Source organism: Engystomops pustulosus, chromosome 6 (assembly GCF_040894005.1).
Source record: "Engystomops pustulosus chromosome 6, aEngPut4.maternal, whole genome shotgun sequence".
Taxonomy (NCBI): Eukaryota; Metazoa; Chordata; class Amphibia; order Anura; family Leptodactylidae; genus Engystomops; species Engystomops pustulosus.
The window spans coordinates 94,559,103-94,584,558 of NC_092416.1; the positions used below are offsets into that span (position 1 = coordinate 94,559,103).

A 25,456-nucleotide genomic window follows, 5' to 3' on the forward strand; every position below is an offset into this window, starting at 1 on the left:
CCCTTTTTAGAGCTAATCCTCACGTCCCCGCTAGCGTAGTATAAACTTTATTGCCCTAATATGTTAATTTAATTAAGCGGCTACCGGGGCGTGGAGTAGCCGGACACGAGGCTACACGGCGCGGCTACTCCACGCCCCAGTAGCTGCTTTCCCCCGCCTACCCTGTGATCTTCGGCGCGCAGCTCCTGGCAGCTGCGCGCCCTCGTCCGAGAAGCCGGAGTTCTGCGCATGCGCAGTAACTCCGGCCTCGTTCCCGAGATCGCGCATCTTGACCGGAGTTACTGCGCATGCGCAGAACTCCGGCTTCTCGGACGAGGGCGCGCAGCTGCCAGGAGCTGCGTGCCCAAGATCACAGGGTAGGCGGGGGAAAGCAGCTACTGGGGCGTGGAGTAGCCGCGCCGTGTAGCCTCGTGTCCGGCTACTCCATACCCCGGTAGCCGCTTAATTAAATTAACATATTAGGGCAATAAAGTTTATACTACGCTAGCGGGGACGTGAGGATTAGCTCTAAAAAGGGCTATCCTCACGTCCCATACATCCACCTACCACCCGATCTACCTTTATAGGTAGATTCGTGGTGGTAGGTGCCCTTTAACTGTTTGTATCTCCAGTTCTGTAGCTCACAGAACTAAAAGCCTGATACGAATTGAATAATGAGATACATATCTTTAATATAAAACCAGCATATTTGTCATTCTATAGAAATGAATACCCCTCATTTGCTGCTGACATAACTATAGAGTGCTGCACTATATACCCCTCAACTATTGCTGCTATAACTATACAGTGCTGTACTATATACTTCTCATCTGCTGCTGATATAACACTACAGTCCTGCACTATATACCCCTCATCTACTGCTGAAATAACACTACAGTACTGCACTATATATCCCTCATCTGCTGCTATAGCTATATAGTCCTGCACTCTATACCCCTCATCTGCTGCTGATATAACACTACAGTCCTGCACTACATACCCCTCATCTGCTGCTGAAATAACACTACAGTACTGCACTATATATCCCTCATCTGCTGCTATAGCTATATAGTCCTGCACTATATACCCCTCATCTGCTGCTGAAATAAAACTGCAGTGCTGCACTATATACCCCTCATCTGCTGCTATAGCTATATAGTCCTGCACTATATACCCCTCATCTGCTGCTGATATAACACTACAGTCCTGCACTACATACCCCTCATCTGCTGCTGAAATAAAACTGCAGTGCTGCACTATATACCCCTCATCTGCTGCTGCTATAACTATACAGGGCTGCACTATATACCCCTCATCTGCTGCTGCTATAACTATACATCGCTGCACTATATACCCCTCATCTGCTGCTGCTATAACACTCCATTACTGCACTATATACCCCTCATCTGCTGCTGCTATAACACTACATTACTGCACTATATACCACTCATCTGCTGCTGATATAACTATACAGGGCTGAACAACATACCCCTCATCTGCTGCAGAAATAACACTACAGTGTTGCACTATATACCCCTCATCTGCTGCTGCAATAACTATACAGGGCTGCACTATATACCCCTCATCTGCTGCTGATATAACTATAAGGTGATGCAATGCACTCCCCATATTACATGCGTCCCTTTAATAGCTGTGGATGGCTACACTACATACACATGTACTATAAATGGTAGACTCCCCATCCACTTGCTTATAGCTAGAGAGCAACTGTGAAAACTCTAAATTTGCCAATCAATAACTATCCCCATCCTTGTAGCTGACTACCTGTCTATCGTACTGCCTGCACATCCTCCTGCCAGTGTAGCACGGTTATAAGCACGCCACCTACAGATCACTGTGAGCAGCGCATGGTAGATGTTACCATTCGCCAGGACACATATAACTCAAGACGTTGATTGAAAGCACGTGCTACGTTCTCCAATCCCCAATCCCCGATGTCATTTTCTAGTCCAATCAGAGAGCAGCTCTGCACCCACCTCCCTCCTGGGGCCATACAAAGACAAGGGCGGCCTATCTAACCAATCACACGCCGCCTATCATACACGCCTTTGTGTATCCGATCAGCTGATGCAATTCAACCGATATCAGCAGGGGGCGGCGGCTACGCTGCGTCACTAGTGACACTGGGGGAAATAACACATTTCATATAAGGAACGCAGAGTGCCAACCAGCGGGGCAGCTACCACCCAGGGTGGCACCCAGCTTTACATAGTTGCTTGCTATATTAACTGCTATGTATATCTGTGCGTGTATATATATGGATTTTTCATTATCATCTTTCTTGTAGGACATAAAAGTTTAAAAAGAACCTTTGCTTTTGGTTCCACCCAAGGCGTGTCACATTCTGGCCTCTCTCCAGTCTTCCTACTGTTCTAGTCAGGGCTCTGCTTCTGTCCTTCACAGGTCACACCTTCATATTCTCTCAGTCATTAGGTAGCATAGACCACACAACCAGCTTAGTGGAGAACCCCATCTTTTAATGGACATACTTACCACCTTTTCATTGGCAGAGACATAACTTTTTTCAGTTGATGTAGCTGTATAGGTTTTTTCCCCACAACTTAAAATAGTACAATTTTAAGTACATATAATGTATTTAAAAGGACGAAATGATTGCAGTTGCAGGGTATGTGGAGCTGCAGTCCTAGAGAAGGATTAGATAATCAATTATATCTGTGTCTATAAGGGTATAAAAGTTCCTTTTTTTTTGCTCATTAACCCCTTAAGGACGGAGGGTTTTTCGGCTCATTTCTTGCTCTCCAACTTTTTCATTTTTCCGTGTACAGACCTGTGTGAGGGCTTATTTTGTGCGTAACAAATTTTACTTTCCCATAATGTTATTTATTTTAACATGGCGTGTACTGCGAAGCTGAAAAAAAATTCCAAATGTGGAAAAATTGAAAAAAAAACACGTTCTTGTGGGCTCAGTTTTTACGACTTTAACTCTTCGCTCCAAATAACACGCCTACTTTATTCTTTGGTTCGGTGCGATCGCGGTGATACCAAATTTATATAGGTTTTATTGTGTTTTAATACATTTTCAAAAATTAAACGAATGTGTACAAAAAAGAAAAAAACATTTTTGCCATCTTCTGACCCTAATAACTTTTTCATACTTTGGCGCACGGAGATGTGTGAGGGGTCATTTTTTGTGAAATGAGGCAACGTTTTCATTGCTACCATTTTGAGGTCTGTGCGACATTTTGATCATTTTTTATTTCATTTTTTATGTTATGTAAAAAGGTGTAAAAGTCGCATTTTGGACATTTGGGCGCCATTTCCTGCCTCGGAGGTCACCGCCGCCTGTAACCGTTTTTATATTTTGATAGATCGGGCATTTTGGGACGCGGCGATACCTAATATGTTTGTGATTTTTACTGTTTATTATGTTTTATATCCGTTCTAGGGAAAGGGGGGTGATTTGAACTTTTAATAATAATAAATAATTCTTTATTTATATAGCGCACACAGATTACGCAGCGCTGCACAAGCATATCAAATTGGTCCCTGTCCCCATGGGGCTCACAATCTAAACAACCTAACAGTATGTTTTGAAGTGTGGGAGGAAACCGGAGTATCCGGAGGAAACCCACGCAAACACGGAGAGAACATTTTTAATATTTTATTAATTTTTTTTATTTTTTAAACTTTTTTTTTTCTTTTTTTTTTCACTATCTTTTAGACCATCTAGGGTTCATTAACCCCAGATGGTCAGATCGCTGCTACCATATACTGCAATACTTCTGTATTGCAATATATGGCATTTTTGCAGCACATTCATTACAATGAGCCACTGGCTCATTGTAAAGAATCTGCAGCTGCCAGATAGCCTCGTGTCAAAAGAAGACACGAGGCTACCATGGCAACCGATCGCCGCCCCCCGATGACGTTCGGGGGCGTGGCGATCGAAAAAAAGATGGCGGCGCCCGCGCGCCGCCGTCTTTTAAATGCCGCCGGCGACTTTGCCGGCGGCAACGGGGGGGGGTTAATAGCCGCGATCGGTGCTAGCACCGACCGCGGTTATTGGCGGTGGGGGTTTTATGCATTATGCAAAAACCCCCACCTTTGTATGAAGAGGACTCGCCCGTGAGCCCTCTTCATACATCCCTTATACCTCTGCGCCGTAGAGCTACGGCGCAGAGCGTTAAGGGGTTAATGTACACTCTGCACCCGTATCTTGACAGTAAAAAACTGAAATGTAGATATTTTTGGTAATTTATTAAATAAATACTGAAATATCACAAGTATTACGATTATTTGCTGTGACACTCATATTTAACTCACATGATGTCCACTTCCTTCTAATCCTCCTTGAGATGGGTCTAGTCCTTCATTGGAGTCCAGCTGTGTTTAATTGAACTGATTGGATTTGATTAGGAAAGGCACATACATGTCTATATAAGATCTCACAGCGGATGTCAGAGCACATAAGAAATTTGAGGAACTGCCCAAGGAGCTCAGAGATAAAACACAGATCTAGCCAAGGTTACAAAACAATTTCTGCAGCACTCAAGGTTCCTAAGAGCACAGTGGCCTCCATAATTCTTAAACGACATCTATCAACAGGATAAAGGATAGTAAACCAAGGACACGGACATGTTGGTGTGCTTACTATGCCCTGAGTTTTTTTTTTTTTAAATAAAGTTTTAAAATTTTGGGTGCAGACGATCCCCAGATACAAAAAAGTTGGGGAACACTGCTTTAACTGGAAGAATTTTGGGATGACCACAACTCTTCCTTGACATGGCAATCCATCCAAACTAATCAACTGTGGGAGAAGAGCCATGGTGAGAAAGGTAAAGGAGAACCCCAAGATCACCGTGGCTAAGTTCCAGAGATCATAGAGATGCAGTAGGGAGATGGTAGAAAGTTCCACAAAGTCAACTTATCACTCCCTCCACAAGTCGGGGCTTTATGGCAGAGTGTTCTGATGGAAACCTCTCGAAGTGCAAGACATATGAAACTGCATACAGTTTACAAAAAAACACATGAAGGATAACATTCTCTGATCTGATGAGACGAAGATTTAACTTTTTGTTGTTAATGTTAAGCGGTAAGTGTGGAGAAAACCAGGCACTGATCAGCACCTGCCAAATACTATCCCAACAGTGAAACATGGTGGTGGTAGCATCTTGTTATGGGGGTGGTTTTCAACTGCAGGGACAGAATGATAGTTTGCAATAGAAGGAAAGATGAATTGGGCCAAGTACAGAGATATCCTGCTAAAATAGCTAAAATAACAAAGCAGTGGCTTCAGGACAACTCTGTGACCATTCCTGACGGGCCCAGCCAGAGCCCTGACCTAAACCCAATTCAGCATCTCTGGAGAGACTTGGAAATGGCTGATAAACAGGGCAGATTATAGAATTTCTACTGCCTGAGGAAAAAATTGAGAATATTGACACCCCCCCCCCCAGCGCCTAATTAAAGGGAACCTGTCATCAGAAATTGACCTAATAAACCACTACCAGTATGTTATCAAGCAGCTGAACAGCTTCTAGAACATGTTTCTTTCCTGGCCCAGCTTGGTGACATCATCAGGAAATGAACTTTGAAGTGAGATGTAAGTTGGATGTATAAAGTCAGGGAGGAGGAGAGTTAAACAATGAGGTTATGCTCTCCCTTCCTCTAAGCGCCTACACCCCCCCCCCCCCCCCCCCCCATGTAGTTGATATCATTCACTGGACTTCAGTAGATCTGATCAATTATGTTCCTGGATGCAGGTCCATCAATTAGAGTAAAGGGGGCATTCAAAAGCAGGGAAAGCTTGACTTCAGCGTTAAAGTCTCCACGTCCTTGACTTCATAAAACCAATTTACATCTCACTTCAAAGTTGATTTTCTGGATGATGCCACCTCACCAGACCAAGAAAGAAACATCATCTAGAAGCTGCTCAGCTGCTTGACAACAGACTCGGAGTGGTTTATTAGGGCAATTTCTGATGACAGGTTCCCTTTTAAGCTACCTCACACACTAGTTGTCAGTCATTATACACAGACATTAGTGACCTCTAGTACCTTACAGGTGATTATCTGCTCACAGAAAGAGAACTTCTCTCGGCCATGGTTTATCTCTGCTCAATTGACAGTCAAATGACTTCAGCTCCATGCAGCTCAACTCCACACTGCGCCCATAAAAAAAAAAACTCACTTACAATATAATGGAGCATGTTCCTAACATATATTATCCTCACAACATGACTGAATACACAATTCCCCACATAAAGAATCCTTTATATAGACACCAAATAATTTATAGTATTTATAGCTCCCACAATTTATTATATACCCCATGAACTACAGCACCCTGCTAATTTATATACAAACCCGATTTTATATAGATTTCCAAATTTATTTATAACAGCCCCCATATACATACTCCCAAATGATATACAGTACTCCATATAAAGCCACCCAGTTTAATTAAAATCCAGCCCCTATATACAGAGTCCCCCATAGACAGTATATAGAACTACGCCAACCTTAGTACTACACAGCTTTCCCCAGTACACATGGACTTGGCAATGTTTGGCGAGTCCATACTATCGGCGGCTAAAGGCAGTCCGTAATCTGCCGCCCGAGTCGGGGACTTCTTCCCGCCTCATTGCAGAGGTGGCCCTGTCCACCAAGGTTCACCATCCAACCTGAAGGAACTGGAGGATCTGCACGGAAGAATAGCAGAGGATCCCCAAATCCAGGAGTGAAAAACTTGTTGCATAGCCCCCTTAGCAGAAAAATGGTCACATGTCCACATCACATGTCCTGCACCTGCCTGGGCAGGTCATGAAATCACCACTAAATTGTGCTGTAGTCGGTTGGTTGCAGTGCATCCAGTAGACCGGTGTTTTTTGATGTGCAGTGATGGCAGTTACACATCATTACAGTCTGTTAGATCATCAGTGGGGGCAGAACATAAGAGGGAGGAGGAGTTACTGAGAACTAAAGTTACTTGTAGTTACCAGTGGCAGCCACCTTGGTGATAACTCTGCCTACTTTAGAGGGGCCATACATTTTGTGAATCATAAAATCAAACTATTTTAGCTCCATTTTGTGACTAATGACATTGAGTTTTGTTATATTCATTTATTTATAGCATTATGGGTTTTTGTATCAAAATATATATCATTCATATATATCATTCATATTCCTGGAATACCACTTTAACTGTCTGTAGCTTGTAGTTCTCCCTATGCAGCTGTCGGGAGGAACTGATTGTCTGTGTATCAGCGTGCATCAGTGAGTGAGCTCTGTCCTGGACTGCAGGGGGTGGGGCTAGAGTTCAGGGAGCGGAGAGAGAAACTCAGCTCCATGGCCGTCACACAGAAATCCAAAATCTAAGTCAGAAGTTGCAGGGTTGTTTCTAGGGGAAACTGAAATTGTGTACACCAGGACTAATAGAGACAGGTTATATCTGTGAAATGCTGTATTTTTGTTAATAACAGTGAATTAGTGAATGTGTTGTTATCCTGAGTACATTTGAAAAACTTGTCTTTATGGGAATATCCCTTTAATTATAAATTTATACTGTATATAAATCAGTAAATGTATTTAAAGGCGACCTTTGAGGACCACTATACCACCCACAGCTTATTATGAGTATGTGGCTTGGTGTCCCAATTTGCTCTGTATTTTTTCTCTCCGAGTCTACAATAAAAAAAAAAATTGAAATGTATACACTTACCTCTCTCCTGAACATGTTCAATGAAACATTATCGGATTCATCTCTAGGTAAGTATAATCATTCAGATCTCCCTGACTGGTTCTTTAATGTGAGGGAATTCGTTATGCTGTGAGGAGATATGTTGCATGGATGTGAAGATATTTGGAAGCAAAGTCATTGTATGGAGAAGTCACCTTATACTTGATTTAAACAGTAAGTGATGTCTGCTTGATGGCAGCCTTGCTGTGCAGTACATTTATTTTTATATATTTATGTGCAGTATAACTAATGTTGGTATATATTTATCTGTGTGTATATTAATCTTGGATTTATTTTCATACGTGTGATATACTAATTGTTGATGTATTGCCAGTATTTTATAGATAAGTAAGTATCATTTATAGGGTGTAAGTATATGTAGTGTGTGTATATATGTATGTACCCATAGCATATATATGATGCATGTGTGTATATGTCTGTTTAGCGTATATATACAGTATATGAGGGTTCAAGCATATAAGGCCCTAATCCAAGGTTTGCACTGGGGCCTATTGGAGTCTTGTCACACTACTGCGTATTGATAACTTAAAATTTGCTCTTTTTTTATAAAGCTTTTATTTGGTTTTCAGTTAATTCACAAAAAGAAACCATTACAGCAGAGGTGGGGATACACCGTCCCCTTACACCAGTAAAAGAACATAACAGACAGAAGAAAGTCCCAACATGGTGCTCAGGGGCGGACTGGGAATTTAAAGTGGCCCCGTAGAAAACTGTAAAAGTGGCCCTATTCTGTGGGCGGGGTCAAAACAAGTAGGTGTGGCCTTGTGGTATGGGTGGAGTTCCTAAACTCCACAAACTGTTTATAGATGGTCTAAATCAGGGGTCTTAAACTCAATTTACCTGGGGGCCGTTGGAGGTAGATTCTGGGTAAGGCTGGGCCGCATCAAGTTTTCCACACAAAATGCGCTTACAAAATATCATTATTCAGATTCAAATGTCACGGCGTCTCCCAGTGCAAGGAAAGCCCCAAGCTGGGAGACGTGTTTTCTCTATGAACGCGCCCTGTGTACCGAGGGGTCCCAAGCTCCTACCGCACTGAGCCCAGTCAGGGACACTCCATTCTCCCCCACCACCACCCGGTACTTGCCTCCCCGTGTCCCTCCCATCGAAGAAGATGAAGTCGCCGCTCTGACCTGCACCAAGTGCGTTCAGAGCGGCGACTTCATCTTCTTCAAGTACCGGAGGGAAGGGGATTAACCGGTTACGGGCCCTTTCCTGTTTTTTCATGTCCATTTTTCACTCCTCACCTTCAAAAAACTATAACTTTTTTATTTTTACACGTAAAGAGCTGTGTGATGGATTGTTTTCTGCGTAACAAATTGCACTTCATAGTGATGGTATTAAATATTCCATGCCATGTACTCGGAAGCGGGAAAAAAATTCCAAATGCAATGAAAATGCATTTGCACCATTTTCTTGTGGGCTTGGATATTACGTCTTTCACTGAGCACCCCAAATGACATGTCTACTTTATTTTTTGGGTCGGTACGATTAAGGGGATACCAAATTTGTATAGGTTTTATAATGTTTTCATACATTTACAAAAATTAAAACCTACTGTACAAAAATATTTTTTTTTATTTTGCCAAATTCTGGCGCTAATAACTTTTTCATACTTTGGTGTACGGAGCTGTGGGTGCTGTCATTTTTTGCGAAATTTGATAATATGTTCAATGATATCATTTTTAGGACTGTACAACCTTTTGATCACTTTTTATAGATTTTTTTATATTTTTCAAAATGGCAAAAAAGTGCCATTTTCGAATTTGGGCGCTATTTTCCGTAACGGGGTTAAACGCACTGAAAAACCGTCATCATATTTTGATAGATCGGGCATTTTCGGACGCGTCGATACCTGATATGTTTATGATTTTTACTGTTTATTTATATTTATGTCAGTTCTAGGGAAAGGGGGTTGATTTGAAATTTTAGGTTTTTTTATTATTATTTTTTTTTTTTAAACTTTTTTTTATTTTTATTTATACTATTTTTCAGACTCCCTAGGGTACTTTAACCCTAGGTTGTCTGATCGATCTTATCATATACTGCCATACTACAGTATGGCAGTATATGGAGATTTTCCTCCTCATTCATTACAATGTGCTATCAGCACATTGTAATGAAGGGGTTAAAACCTCGGGTCTTCGGAAGACCTGAGGCTACCATGGAGACGGATCTCCGCCCCCCGATGACGTCACGGGGAGCGGCGATCCCAGGTAAGATGGCGGCGCCCATGCGCCGCTATCTTTTTGAGGCTGCCGGCAGCTTTGTCGGCAGCCATCGCTGTGAAAGCACCCGCGATCGGTGCTAGCACCGATCGCGGGTGTTACCGGTAAGCCTTTGCTGCAATATTCAGCAAAGACTTACCGGCTATGGAGAGGGCTCAGCCCGTGAGCCCTCTCCATGCAGCGCGACCAGGTGGGGGCCGCAAAATATTGTCCCGCGGGCCGCAGTTGGCCCGCGGGCCGCGAGTTTGAGACCCCTGGTCTAAATCAACATGTACACTGCAAAGAAAGAGACTCATACTGCCTCCCTTATACAGGAATAACACTTCTATTTTAAAGGACACCTGTCATCAGGTCTGTGTCACTTGTCCTGTCACTACTACCTGTTGGAGCAGCTCACAAGGATCCCATCCCAGCCTTTATCTAGTTATTTCATACATTAATCATTGTAAAATTATCTTTTCTTTATTACATAAATGAGGTTGGTTACATGGTCAGGGGCCGTGATGTCATCCCTGTTACCCCTCCCCTCTCCTCCGCCTGCTCATGTCTGTGTGTAATGTATAGTTAGTGTATTTGCTGACATGCTGCATCCTCCTAATATACATGTGATAGACACAGACATCAGCTACACAAGTACCTGACATGTTCTGCTATAGCATGGCTGCCTGGAGCTGTTGTACCGTATATACTCGAGTATAAGCCGACCCGAGTATAAGCCGAGACCCCTAATTTTACCACCGAAAACTGGGAAAACCTATTGACTCGAGTATAAGCCAAGGGTGTAGTATACAGCCAGCCCCCATGTAGTATACAGCCAACCAGCCCCCATGTAGTATACAGCCAACCAGCCCCCATGTAGTATACAGCCCCCAGTAGTATACAGCCAGCCCCCAGTAGTATACAGCTTGCCCCCAGTAGTATACAGCTTGCCCCCCAGTAGTATACATCTTGCTCCCAGTAGTATACAGCCTGCCCCCCAGTAGTATACAGCCTGCCCCCCAGTAGTATACAGCCTGCCCCCAGTAGTATACAGCTTGTCCCCTTGCAGTATACAGCCTGCCCCCAGTAGTATACAGCTTGCCCCCAGTAGTATACAGCTTGCCCCCAGTAGTATACAGCCTGCACCCAGTAGTATACAGCTTGTCCCCTTGCAGTATACAGCCTGCCCCCAGTAGTACACAGCACAGCCCCCAGTAGTATACAGCTTGTCCCCAGTAGTATACAGCCTGCCCCCATCAGTATACAGTCTGCCCTCAGTAGTATACAGCAGCCCCTATTAGTATATAGATAAAGAAATAAACTTAATACTCACCCTCTGTTGTCGTCGCGGCTCCCAGCGGCTTCCGATCCCCATCGCGGCTCCCGGCGGCTTCTTCAATCTTCACTCTTCTCAGGCCGGGAGATCGTGCTGGCCGTCGCACACTGTGATGCCGTGCTGTCGCCGCTGATGACGTCATCCACAGTGTGCGACGGCCAGCGCGATCTCCCGGCCAGTGAAGAGTGAAGAAGCCGCCGGGAGCCACTACAGGGATCGGGAGCCGCCGGGAGCCGCGAGGAACATCGGGGACACCGGAGGGTGAGTATTAATTTATTTATTTTTATCATTGACTCGTGTATAAGCCGAGGCGAGGTTTTTCAGCACATTTTTTGTGCTGAAAAACTCGGCTTATACACGAGTATATACGGTATATCTCCTATACACACACAGGCTGCAGGGGCAGGGGCAGTGGCCACCAGCAAGCACATGTAGCAGCCATCACAGCGTTACACAGGCTGTCAGTCAAGCACTGGGGGTGTGGCTGTGCCTCCCACTCATGAATAAGCTGGACAGCTTGAATATGATAATGACTCATTGGACATTTCACAGGTCATTTGCATACAGCTTTAGGACCTCATTGCTTAGGTTTACAGGCATGTAGAGGGACAATGAAGGGATAGAGGCAATGCTTTCTAATGGCAGTTTATGAAAATATATTTAGTTTAGGGGGGTTATTTTGCCTGACGGGTTCTCTTTAAGTGCACACAACTTAATACTGCCATATATGTACACTAAAAACATACTACAATACCTTCTCCGATAAACAAGAATACAACTACTATAATACTGCCCCCTGTGTACAAGAATACAACTACTATAATACTGCCCCCTATGTACAAGAATATAGCTACTATTACTAGTAGCCAGCAAACCCCCAGTATACAGCCAGCCCACTGCAGTATATATCCAGCCAAGCCCCCCCTTCCAGTATATTGCCAGTCCCCCAGTATACAGCCAGCCAGTCCGCCCAGTATACAGCCACTCAGTCTGCCCCCTATATTGCCATCCCCTTCCCCAGTATACAGCCAGACAGCCCCTGTCCCAGTATACAGCCAGACAGCCCCTGTCCCAGTATACAGCCAGACAGCCCCTGTCCCAGTATACAGCCAGACAGCCCCTGTCCCAGTATACAGCCAGACAGCCCCTGTCCCAGTATACAGCCAGACAGCCCCTGTCCCAGTATACAGCCAGACAGCCCCTGTCCCAGTATACAGCCAGACAGCCCCTGTCCCAGTATACAGCCAGACAGCCCCTGTCCCAGTATACAGCCAGACAGCCCCTGCCCCAGTATACAGCCAGACAGCCCCTGCCTCAGTATACAGCCAGACAGCCCCTGCCTCAGTATATAGCCAGACAGCCCCTGCCTCAGTATATAGCCAGACAGCCCCTGCTCCACTATATAGCCAGACAGCCCCTGCTCCACTATATAGCCAGAAAGCCCCTGTCCCAGTATATAGCCAGACAGCCCCTGCCCCAGTATATAGCCAGACAGCCCCTGCCCCAGTATATAGCCAGACAGCCCCTGCCCCAGTATATAGCCAGACAGCCCCTGCCCCAGTATATAGCCAGACAGCCAGTCACCCATCTATACAGCCCACTCTGGTATACAGCCAGTCCCCGTTATACAGCCAGCCCCACCTCAGTTCATAAAAATAAAAACACATGTAACTCACCTGCTCCACTACTTGATCCAGTTTGGCCGCGGTGGCAGGTCCGCACGCGCCGGCGTCGCACAGACCATGACGTCATGGACTATGCGGCGCTGGTGCGTATGGACCTGTCACCGTGGCCAAACTGGATCAAGTAGGGGAGCAGCGTCGCAGCGTCGGAAAGGTGAGTTTCATGTGTTTTTATTTTACCACCGGCCCCACCAGTCCCAAACCGGCCCCGGACCGGCCCAAAGCTAATCGGCCCACTAATCGGATTTCTCCCGGTGGGTCTTATGGCCAGTCCGACCCTGACATTGGTGCTAATCATTGCATGAGAAGGCTACAGGACATTTGCAGAGCAGGAAGGATTTCCAAGAATAAAGTGTGGAGAACAATGAGCATGCCTGATTTTATGGCACTCTTAGTGGCCCAAAGGTGCCCTTTAGATTCTCCAGGAGGTACCATGCAATGAAGGTGAAGGGTAACATCGATGCTGTGAGTTTCCCTGCACCCAAATAACCAATGATCCATTTCCTCCATTTGCCAAAGAATTTATTTTCCTTCACACTTTTGCTCCTTTCTGTCTCTAATCTCTCTAGAAGCAAAAAGGTGTTTCATCTGTTCTATGATTTGTTGCATGGAGCATAGGCTCCAACACACAGCAGATGGTTACAAGACTTGAGACATGAAATAATTGGGGGATAAATTGGGCTTGTAGTGAGGAAATTTTCATCTGACTCTTCAAAATAATGGAACAGATATAGCATTGGTTCTAATGGGATCTACCACCCTCATACCCTCTGGCACATCTCCTGGACCTGTTTCCACATACGTTGAACATCTGGCAGGACGATAGTCCATGGAACAGATCTGTGGCTTTTTCCTGACATTTGGAACAGGATGTTTTCCTATCTGGCATTGACGTGGAGGGCAGGAGGTTAAAAGCGTATTTCGCTGGGGCGTGGCCTCAGCATGTGAAGAGAGTGGTCGCATCGTGCTAGAGCTCCCGCTGCCTTACAAACTCACCGTGCCACTGCGGAACACTGGAGCCTCCAATATCACTCCCGGCCTCAGGGACATGACGAGGGACCGCCGTTCTAAGCTTGTTCACCGAAAACTACCGGTACACTCCTCCATCTGCGGCCCGACACACCACAGGGAGCCACTGCATCATGCTCCATGGACGACTCACAGCACAGCCTCTCTACGCCAGCGTGGAAACCACAGGTCAGCAGTAGCCCTCCATATACGAGCTGCCTTACGTACCTTGCACAAGAGTATGACGATTTAGAAAACAGGAATAGATGTAACAACGTCTGGATACACAGTCTGCCGGAGGGCATCAAAGGTACTGATTTACGTAATGTGACTGTGACCATTTTCAATAAGATTTTAGGAGACCCACCGGACTCCCATATAGAACTGAACAGAGACCACAGAATGCTTGGCTCCAAACCGTGTAAAAATGAGAGGCACAGGTACAGATTAAAGGAAACCCTTATGCAGAACACACGCTTGTGGGGGCACCCGAATTACAAGGGCCACCAAATACAGGTCATGCCTGATCTCTCTACTCCTACGCTGCTCATGTGCCACATCTTGCGGTCTCTATTAGACAGAATCCGAGAAGCAGGTGCTTCCTACACTTGGGGGTTCCCGTTTCACCTCCCAGTAAAGCAGAACGGATCCTCGTTCACAGTCCAGACAAGACCTGACGGCCCTCTTTGACTTGCTTGAGATGTATACCTGTGAAGTCCCAGATTGAATTGGTCCCAGGCAACACCACCTTGCTGTCAGGAGACATTGTCCTTTACCGCCATGACAAAGGACGGCACGCAGAGGAAACTGACAGATTTTGAGGGAGATAGAACATTTCTTCTTCACTTTTACTTCTACTTTTACTTCTCTTTTACACACAAACACACCGGATGAAGCGCATTCTAGCGCGAAACGGACGTCGTTTAAAGGCTTTGTGATGTCCTGCACCTTTTGTCCTCCACTCCCTTTTGTTTGAACAGCATATTGCTATGCTTTTGTGAGTATATAAAAATAAATACCTAAAGAAGATCTAAAGGTGGTGAGTGCCATTTCTTTCTACTCTATATGCCTGTGAACATTTCTTCTTCACTAATGAACTCTCAGTGACAAACCCTTTGTCCCTATGGGAATCAAATAAATGCTATATTTGTGATGTAATCATTAAAATAGGGGTAAAAGTTAAAAAAACAACAAACGGAGAAGGCCAGCATCCTACTGTCCCAAATATGAGACATAGAATTAAGACACAAACAACTCCAGACCCCTGAAACCAAAGCTCTCCTACTGGACCTTAAAAAACTGCTTAGGACACTGTATCTGGAGAAGATGGTGAAGTGCTGTATGAGTTTGGCAACAAGCCAGGACGGCAGCTAGCGGATACCTTGAGATACCAGAAGACCACCACATATGTACCACACATGTTGACCCCCTCTGGGACTAAGGTCTCTTCCCCTTCCCACATAGCTAGGTCCTTCATGGACTTTTACTCCTCCCTCTACCAACTCAAACACCAAACCCCACTCCCACATTGGCGGACATAAAAGCATACCTAAAAGCATCAGGACTCCCTACACTCACAGTGGAAGCAATAGCTTCCCTAGAGACACCTATCATGCAGGAAGAACTCTCTTGGGCCTTGAAGGATGCTCCAGATGGGAAATCCCCAGGTCCCAGTGGATACTCAATTGGCTACTACAAAACGCTCCCTAGCTTCCCACTTCCTGACAGCCTTTAACACCATCACTTCTGGATCAAGCCTCCCAGTGGACATTGCGAGAGCACACATTGTCGTAATCCCCAAGGAGGGGAAGGACCTGGCCCAGTGCACAAGCTACAGACCCATTTCACTTTTGAATGTGGATCTCAAGCTGTTGGCTAAAATTCTAGAGAACCGACTAGCACCCTTGATCCCAGGGCTGCACACTTGGACCAGATGAGGTTTGTTCCTTCCATAGAGGCCAGAGACAACACCACCAAGGCGCTGAATCTTATTAATCATTCTGCAGTGACCTCAACCCCCGCAGTTGTGCTTTCCACAGACGCAGAAAAGGCCTTCAACAGGGTAGACTGGCCCTTCCTGTTTGGCATGCTGAAACACGTAGGTCTTTGCTCACACATGCCAGCGTGAATTTGGGCCTTTTACTCCTCACCCTCAGCTAAGGTCAGGGTGAATGGGTACTACTCAGACAGCTTTCAGAACAGCACAAGGGAGGGGTGCCCCCTTTCTCCTCTTCTCTTTGCCCTAACATTAGAGCCCCTTCTCAGGAAAATCCAGAATAACCAAGACATCAAGGGCTTACAAGTAGGAGATAAAACATACAAGCTGGCAGCATACGCTGATGACCTGCTCTTCTTCATCACCTGCCCTGTCTGCAGAGCAAGTTAAACGAGTATAGCCGCCTATCCAACTTCAAAATCAATATGCAGAAGTCAGAGGCGATGGCCATACACATTCCATCCCGACAAAAAGACCTGCTGACTTTTAACTTCTGCTTCCGCTGGGCAACCGAATCAATTAAGTACTTTGGGATCAGCCTCACTACGGTTCCAGACAAGACTTACCAGTTTAACTTACCCCCACTGTTGCAGAAACTGAGGGAGGACCTTGCATGCTGGGCAAAAGGAACCTTCTCATGGTTCAGTCGCTGCAGCATGCTGAAGATTAATGTCCTTCCCAGTCTGCTCTACGTGATGCAGGCACTCCCAATACGGATTCCAGGGGCCTTCTTCGGAGAAACGCATGACTCTTCACCACGCTGGTTCACTAATAAACAACCCCAAATACAACGCTGACTCCTAACGTATAAAAAAAAAAAAAACAAGGAGGCATAGTGGCAAAGTGTTTCAAACACACTTTGAAACATTTTGTTCTACGCAGGGCCACATAATGGGTGTAATATCCACCCTCTATTAGATGGTGTCTGCTCTCCTGGAGGGGTACGCCCCCACGTTCCTACAGAAGTGGGAAAGAGATCTGAAGCTCTCCCTTTCAGCAGAACAGAAGGAACAAATTTTGTCACTGTCCCACAAAGCCTCAATTTCCAACTCATACCAAGAAACAAACTTCAAAATTATGACCAGATGGTATATTGTTCCACACGTCCTACCATATAATGTTCCCAGACACATCACCATTGTGTTGGAGATGTGGTTCCTCGGAGGGGACTAAACTGCACATCTTTTGGAATTGTCCTAGGATTCGTCAGTTCTGCCAAGAGGTGGGGCCTCTGACTGACCTGACTGGATAACCCCGCTCTGGCCCTCTTACATCTCTCAGAGCTGTCAATACCCCTGTACAAAAAATCATTGATGCAACATTTAATAAACGCAGTACAAGCCTGTATCAAGACATGCTGGAAGTCAGTGGACCCCCCCTCGGTGGGATATTGGCTATACCGGGTTAACAATATATACGGCATCAAGCACCTCGTCCACTCAGACCCATCTGCCATAAATAGACTACATTGCACATGGGCACCATGGTTCTCCTTCTGCTCCACTGACAATTACAGGGAACTCCTCTGCATTGCAGGTGCGGATGACCACGTGGACCCGCCATGATGCCCCCCCCGTTCCTCCTTTCCCACCCAACAGCCTCTTTCTCAAGACCTTCTGGTGGGTACTCTTCCTCACCAATTGTTATTTATTGTTTAATGATCCCTATCAGGGATAGGTTTATGTTGAGGGTGAAATATTTCGCCCATACTTGTTTGTATTGTATTGTATTGTATTGTATTTCTCCTACCTGTATTGTAATTTTATCTGTTACAACTACAAACAAACTCAAATATGGAAAAAAAGCATATCTAGCCTTGAGCATTATACGAAAATGTGTGTCCCTCCACGTTTCATTAAGTACTATTCTCCTGTTTGACAGCCCTTCACTATCTTCTCCCCTATGTCCGTAACTGGTATATGGCTAGTCTCATTTAGTCATCATATTTCTTAGCCTCATATAGTAAGAGGAGATGTTAGGGCATATTGTCCCAAGAATCCCCCAATATCCCCCCAATATCCCCCAATTTAGCCATGAGTACACCCCTCACCTGAGCATATTGAATAAATTGATCAGGACCCAGGTCAAATTGCTCAACAAGCACCTCCAACTGTCAACTAGCGAGCCATGCAGGAGATGCCCCACCTTGACAATTTCTTTTTCTCTCCATTTATGAAACAATCTATTATTTAGGCCTCAAATTTTTCCTCAGGATGCATATAGGGGGAGCAATATTCCGCTTCCAAATCATAATCTGAGTAGGAGTTGGTTCTATGTGTCCAGTCAAAGATATGTCTGGCCATACATGCAAAGTTAAATGTGCGTACACATAGAAGTCACATAACCCCATTTCCTTTGCCATGATCAATTTCTCCCATTTAATCTTAGGTAGTCTCCCATGCCACAAAAAATGTGAGAATGAGGTGTTTAGTTTGCTGTCTGCATCGGGTAAAGTAGTTTCGAAATTCTCAAAAGACCGGCCCTTAAAGCCTGCTGCCGATATGTGGGTCTCCTGCAGCATGTCAATGTCGGCCTTAAGTCTTTTTAAGTTCCTCTTATGAGGTGATTTTAAACCTTTAACTTTCCAAGTCACCACTGGCATACTAAAATATAGGTAACTTTATCATAGTATCATAGTTTATACGGTTGAAAAAAGACACATGTCCATCAAGTTCAACCAAGGAAGGGAAGGGATTGCTTGAGGGAATTAGAGGAAGCTATATAACATAACCGTCAATGTTATTTAGGTGTAAAAAGGCATCGAGACTCTTCTTGACGTTCTCTGCTGTCCCTGTGACCAGCGCCTGAGGCAGGCTATTCCACAGTTTGACTGTCATGACTCGCAAATTGTACTGAATGGATCAGGTTTCAGGCTTCTTGCTGGGAAACCACACCCAGAGCTGCCTGTGATTGACAGCTGCATTTCTGATCCTGGGAAAGCTGGGTGTGCCTCTGAACTCGTTTTGCCTGCAGCTGCGGTTTGAGTGATGGACGGCTTAGCCAGTCAGTGCTGGAGGCAGTGTCCATTACTGCCTTATATTCTGCTCAGCCCCTTCATTTGCTGCTGGTTATTGCAGTCTTTCTGTGTATCTAGTGCTCTTGCTATTGTGTTTCTGGCTATTCTGTGTACTGACTTCTGCTTTGCCTACTGACCATTCTATTTGCTATACGAATCTGTACCTTTGCCGCCATCTTGGTTTTGACCCGGTTTCACTCTGCTTGTCTGTCTGTATCTGTTGTTTGTCCGTCAGTATCGTTTATCTCCTTGTATGACCCCACCTTCCTGTCTGTCTAGTGTCGGTTTCTGTTACCAGTGTGAACACTGACCTATATCAGTATCCCGGTTACCTGCCCGCTCCACCATCCAGCAGCTGCCAGACGAAGTAGGTTTTCCCTGTCATCTTGTAGGGTCACTCAGGGACCATCAGTTAGGTTCCTGATAGTGGGTTCGCCCTTATCAGGGCGGTTTATCTGCTTTAGGCAGGGCCTTAGTCCGCAGGGACGTCGCAGGGTGAGTTCGCCACCACCTACCTAGTCTGACAGCTAGCGCCAAGCCTGGTTGTGGTCGCGCGGTTGCTGGACAGGTGCATGACATTGACGGTTCGCACAGTAAAGCTGGGTTTTCCCTTTCCCCCATCACTCCTCCCTCCCTAACCCCCCCCTCCTGCAGTCAAAAAACAGGAAGTATGTCGAGTGACAACAAACATACAATATAAAGTAACTTATGAAAGCTTGTACGCTCAAAGGTACAACCCATAAATTTGTTACAAGGACTTCCTTTTTTCTGGTAATAGAAGCTCATTAATCCTCCTCGGAGCTTAGGAAATATATTCAGTCCTCCCTCATTTCATGAGCTAAGTGAAAATCGGCCCCCACTGTGACAAGTGGGGCCAGTGGTATAATAGTTACAATGATCCCCGGGTACATCTCAGGACAAGTCTCTTAATGCGTCTCCCTCCCTTAGGCCAGTTCTACCAAGGCAGACCCATGTCTCTGTATGTGTCTTACCCCGCACCGTTGTACTAGTCATTTTCTCCCAATGAAGGGCGATCTTCCACAATCTGGCTGGTTGGTGGTTCTCATTGTGGCTTAAGACTGGAAGGGAGCCATTCTGACCTCCGTGACAGGGATGCTCGCCAACTATCGCAGTCAGAGTCAGGTGGAGTTGATCCACAATTTGGAGATGGTCGTCTGTTATGGTGGCTCTGAATCTCTGCTAAGAATTCCTCAGCTGCTTGCGGCAAATCTAGCGTGATCAAAGTGCCATCAGGATAGCGAATTCTGAGGATCGCCGGGTAAGCCAGTTGGAATCTTAAATTGGCAAGGGGACCCTGCAGTTACGATATAGCTTCCTTGTCATTGAAATCCAGGTACTTCACTATCGCCTGCCTTGGTTTAGGGCACTGCTCTGGTGGAGGGTCCTCTGAGGGGAGGAACTCCAAGGCCAATTCTGTGAGCTCTGTCCACTCGCCTAGTGATTCCACTTCAGTCAGTCTATAGTCATGTTGGCTGACTTGTTCCTGTAGTGCCTGCAATGTATCCTGTACTGTGGCTTGCAGTGATGATGTTAGTTCTGGCATAATGTACTTAGCCACTTCCGTGGCCAGTTTAGTATAGTCCACTGAGTGTACATTGGCGTCAGTACCTGGTAAGTGAGCAGCTGGATCTTCCATTGTTGTCAGTGGTAAAGCAGGTGGGGCCGGTGTAACATGTGCAGTTCCCGGCAGCACCATCATAGGAGTGTGCGGGCCCTGTTGTGTGTCTGCTCCTGTGGAGGTTCTCATGCAGTAGATATCTGCAATATGCTGCCAGGCTGTTAGCGGGGGCTTTCCTGTTGTCCATGGGGTTGCAGAGGGGTCAGTTGTCAGGTCCAATTTCTGCTGTGGGTGCCCTGGGTTGTGAGAAGCTAAGCTGCGGACATCCTCACATACCTACATCCTCACATACTATACCAACGCCGGGACCAGAAGTCCTTATTTATTTATTTTCAAGCATTTTTATTGGGAAATAAGGTACATGAATGCAATGTATACCAGTCATACAATAAGTCACATAAGCATAAAGGTGAAGCATATACATATCTTGCCCTCTTCCCCTCTCCGTTTTCCAATTTTCCTCCATCTTACATGAAAATCAAGGAGTCAATTGAATGCAATAAGTCAACTAGTGGCATCTGACACTTGGGGCATGCAGTGATTCTATCTATAATTTAGAGGCGCAAAATGCTTTCAGCTGAGCGTATTGGAACTCCTGTCATGGGGGTAGCCCAAATTCTACAGTTCTCTCTGACAGGGACTTTAACTGTAACTCAGTGGGGTGCAATACTTGTTGGAAGCAAGTTTGGAAGTCCTTATTTTGCTCTTTTTCACACTCTATTAATAACATTTTAAATTTATTCTGCTGGTTAATACATTGACTGTGTGCCCAAACACTAGAATAAACACTATAATGCTAAGTCCACATCATGTTTTTCTGACAAGTTAGGATGTACGCCTGGAAAGGTGGAAACACAGGACGAAGACTTAGTAGACTATGTAATTTTATCCTGCAGCCTGCTGTAAAAAAAAAAAAGAAAAGAAAGGGCCAGCAGAGGCCACAATAGCCTGTGGGAGAGTGATGTCAGTGTATGGCATCCATCTCCAGCCTCTGCTAAATGTAGACCTTGGGAGGAAGATTTATTGTTCTATTGCTTAAGTTTTTGCGCAATTGTGTCAAAATGTTTCTGTTGCAGGATTTTTCGAAACTTTATCGATAAAAAAATAGCAGAACTCATCTGCATCCTCCAAACATTGACAAGTCACATCTAACGCATACAATACCATGATAAAAATGCACAAAAACTAAAATAAGTGCTGAACGGCCAAGGCAAGAAAAAATTAAGGTAAATTTCCCTCTGGGAGTTTACTCACTGACATATACACTCACTGGCCACTTTATTAGGTACACATGTCCAACTGCTCGTTAACACTTAATTTCTAATCAGCCAATCATGTGGCGGCAACTCAGTGCATTTACGCATGTAGACATGGTCAAGACAATCTCCTGCAGTTCAAACTGAGCATCAGTATGGGGAAGAAAGGTGATTTGAGTGCCTTTGAACGTGGCATGGTTGTTGGTGCCAGAAGGGCTGGTCTGAGTATTTCAGAAACTGCTGATCTACTGGGATTTTCACGCACAACCATCTCTAGGGTTTACAGAGAATGGTCCGAAAAAGAAAAAACATCCAGTGAGCGGCAGTTCTGTGGGTGGAAATGCCTTGTTGATGCCAGAGGTCAGAGGAGAATGGGCAGACTGGTTCGAGCTGATAGAAAGGCAACAGTGACTCAAATCACCACCCGTTACAACCAAGGTAGGCAGAAGAGCATCTCTGAACGCACAGTATGTCGAAATTTGAGGCAGATGGGCTACAGCAGCGGAAGACCACACCGGGTACCACTCCTTTCAGCTAAGAACAGGAAACTGAGGCTACAATTTGCACAAGCTCATCGAATTTGGACAGTAGAAAATTGGAAAAACGTTGCCTGGTCTGAGTCTCGATTTCTGCTGCGACATTCGGATGGTAGGGTCAGAATTTGGCGTCAACAACATGAAAGCATGGATCCATCCTGCCTTGTATCAACGGTTCAGGCTGGTGGTGGTGGAGTCATGGTGTGGGGAATATTTTCTTGGCACTCTTTGGGCCCCTTGGTACCAATTGAGCATCGTTGCAACGCCACAGCCTACCTGAGTATTGTTGCTGACCATGTCCATCCCTTTATGACCACAATGTACCCAACATCTGATGGCTACTTTCAGCAGGATAATGCGCCATGTCATAAAGCTGGAATCATCTCAGACTGGTTTCTTGAACATGACAATGAGTTCACTGTACTCAAATGGCCTCCACAGTCACCAGATCTCAATCCAATAGAGCATCTTTGGGATGTGGTGGAACGGGAGATTCGCATCATGGATGTGCAGCCGACAAATCTGCGGCAACTGTGTGATGCCATCATGTCAATATGGACCAAAATCTCTGAGGAATGCTTCCAGCACCTTGTTGAATCTATGCCACGAAGAATTGAGGCAGTTCTGAAGCCAAAAGGGGGTCCAACCCGTTACTAGCATGGTGTACCTAATAAAGTGGCCGGTGAGTGTATATGTAAACATCCTGAACATCGGCTGCAGAAATTGCTGCCTCCTGCTGATGTTCAACCCCCCATTTTGGGGAAATAGAAGCTGAACAGAAGGATGTATTGTATTGTATTGAATTATGCTTATACAGTGGGATAAGTTGTAGCCCTACATTGTAAGTAGTGTAAGAATCCTCCCAAAATATCCTTACAGTGGAAAAAACAAGATGTGAACCTAAGGTATGTAAGAAAAGCAACTTAAGTGAGGGTATATTGGCAGGGTGGAACCACACCTATGCCTGTATGAAAGATATTGCACCAGGAGGACTTACACTATCCCCATATATAGCAGATATAGAACAAAAACAAGGAAAGGGAGGGGAGTAAAATGAAGACTAGAAGTTCATTGAATAAAGGTGAAAAAGTTGTGACTTTATTAATTACATAGTGAATATTAAAAACATGTACAAAGAATAAAAAGGAGGATGGCTACAGGAGACAGAAATTCATGTGGACCAGGGCCTATGAAGCACAGGGGGTAGATGCTACAAAGTGAAAGGCATGCCAATAACAAAGCTTCAATGAATAGGTTACAGCAATAATTGTGCCCAAGTAATTAACAGCAGTGAAATAACAGTTGCATATACATAGTCAAGTAACTGATCTGAACATTAGCTCTGTACATTTCACATGGCTGTAAATATAAAACCTGTGCTCATGGTTACCTGGTCGATCGAAGTGCCCCAACGCGCGTTTCAACCCGCCGGTCTTTCTCAAGGGGTAATGTTAAACAAAACAAGCCCAATATTTAAGCAATGACTGACCAATGAAATGTGAAGATAGTAGAGATCAGCTGTGAATGCGGCGCATGGCCATCGGCGTGTGTCCGCGTCACCGGCCAGGTCGGGCGCCGACGTCACCGAGATGGTCCACGTGACCGCGTCATGTGACCTCCGCGACCACGCCCCCCAGCACGGAAGACACGGACCAGCAGCCAGAAGGCATGCGCACTAGGTGAGTAAATGAAACTTCTAGTCTTCATTTTACTCCCCTCCCTTTCCTTGTTTTTGTTCTATAAGATGTGAACCTAGCCTAACCCATTCATATTGCAGCACATTTGCCTGTCTGCTCTCATTTTAGCTGATGTTCAGTTTAGCCTTTCAGTTACAAGGCTACTGAGATATTCATATATATTTGAACCAACAATATCTATGTATATATGTGTTATATTCTATATTTGTTCTTCTGTTTTACAGGTCAGCTTGATGATGGACTGTGGCACCCTGCATGCTATTACATGTGTCTGGTGCTAGCTAAGAATAGAGGGGTGTGAAAATGTATATAAATTTGGTATACAAGCAAAACAAATGTATCTACGTCAAATGAGCATGTCCAAATGCCCTGCGTGGCAAGATATATGAATCATATTACTGTATAATTTGTACTTGCTTTGCTAATAACAAAATTAATAAAACTGTAAAGAATCAAGGATGGAGCAAATCATGAGAGGGGAGCAGTATGGTTACTTATCATTGTTGGACAAAGCATACACTATCATGTGGACAATGAATAATGATCAAGAGCAGTGGATAGAGTTGTGCCATGTAAGATATAATGATTAAACTCCCTAGTTAATTAATCTCACCGGTCAATTTAGTATATACTGTAAATGTACTAGATGCTTGAGATGACATGTAGATGCATTGTCTAGCCAACCATTCTTCCTTTTTGGACCTCACTCAACTCAAGTTTTTATCACCCATCAGAACCTTTTAGTTGTGTGGGCATGTAATCCTGTCTTGCCAAGCTAAGATTGCCTCAGTTGAAGTCGAGTGGGTAACTAACAGGGCCCCAGGGTCTATAGCAATGGGAGGAAGCAAGCTACTACTAATTTGTGCCTGCGATGTAGGAGTTTGCAAATGGGTGTCAGAAAACATTTGCGTATAGCAGTACAATTGTGAGTCCCAAGAACAGATTTAACTGGTGGTTCCTGGGCATCCCAGTCAGACACTAGACAGTGCTAGGCCAGACTTTAGTGCCAGCACTGTGATAGCAAATGCAGACTGCAGTGCGGTCTGCAGGCCAAATTCCTTGAATTATTTTTCGATATAATGCAAGGACTCCCCTTCTGAACAAGGTGTGCAGTCTGTTGCATTGCGTCACCATATGGGCCAGTTTCCATAGACTGTACATGTTCGTTTGCATTCGGACGTAGTGTAACTGTGTATTGGAATATAGTCTGAATGTGGTGAATGAAACTAATTAAAAACACATCCCAAATAAATGTACTTGTAATGAGTTTCCTTGTTTCATGTGGAATTTATTACCTACACCAAGGGTTTCTAATGCGGGACCCCCATGGCACTGAAGCACCTCACAGAGTTGACTAATAGACT

General features: G+C 45.0%; 1 protein-coding gene and 1 long non-coding RNA gene across 2 annotated transcripts in view; one reads left to right on the forward strand and one right to left on the reverse strand.

The window, feature by feature from the left end:
* LOC140064021 (branched-chain-amino-acid aminotransferase, cytosolic-like) overlaps positions 1–1,803 on the reverse strand; it is a 39,580-nt gene extending 37,777 nt beyond the window's left edge. Inside the window, exon 1 of the mRNA XM_072110407.1 lies at positions 1,765–1,803. Within this exon, the coding sequence (XP_071966508.1) occupies positions 1,765–1,788 (24 nt within the window). The 5' untranslated portion in view covers positions 1,789–1,803. The remainder of the gene's footprint in view (positions 1–1,764) is intronic.
* The window catches only part of LOC140064022 (uncharacterized), a 45,633-nt gene extending 21,085 nt beyond the window's left edge, over positions 1–24,548 (forward strand). Inside the window, exon 2 of the long non-coding RNA XR_011847682.1 lies at positions 24,317–24,548. This is a non-coding gene — a long non-coding RNA (uncharacterized lncRNA). The remainder of the gene's footprint in view (positions 1–24,316) is intronic.
* Positions 24,549–25,456: the final 908 nt, after the last annotated feature.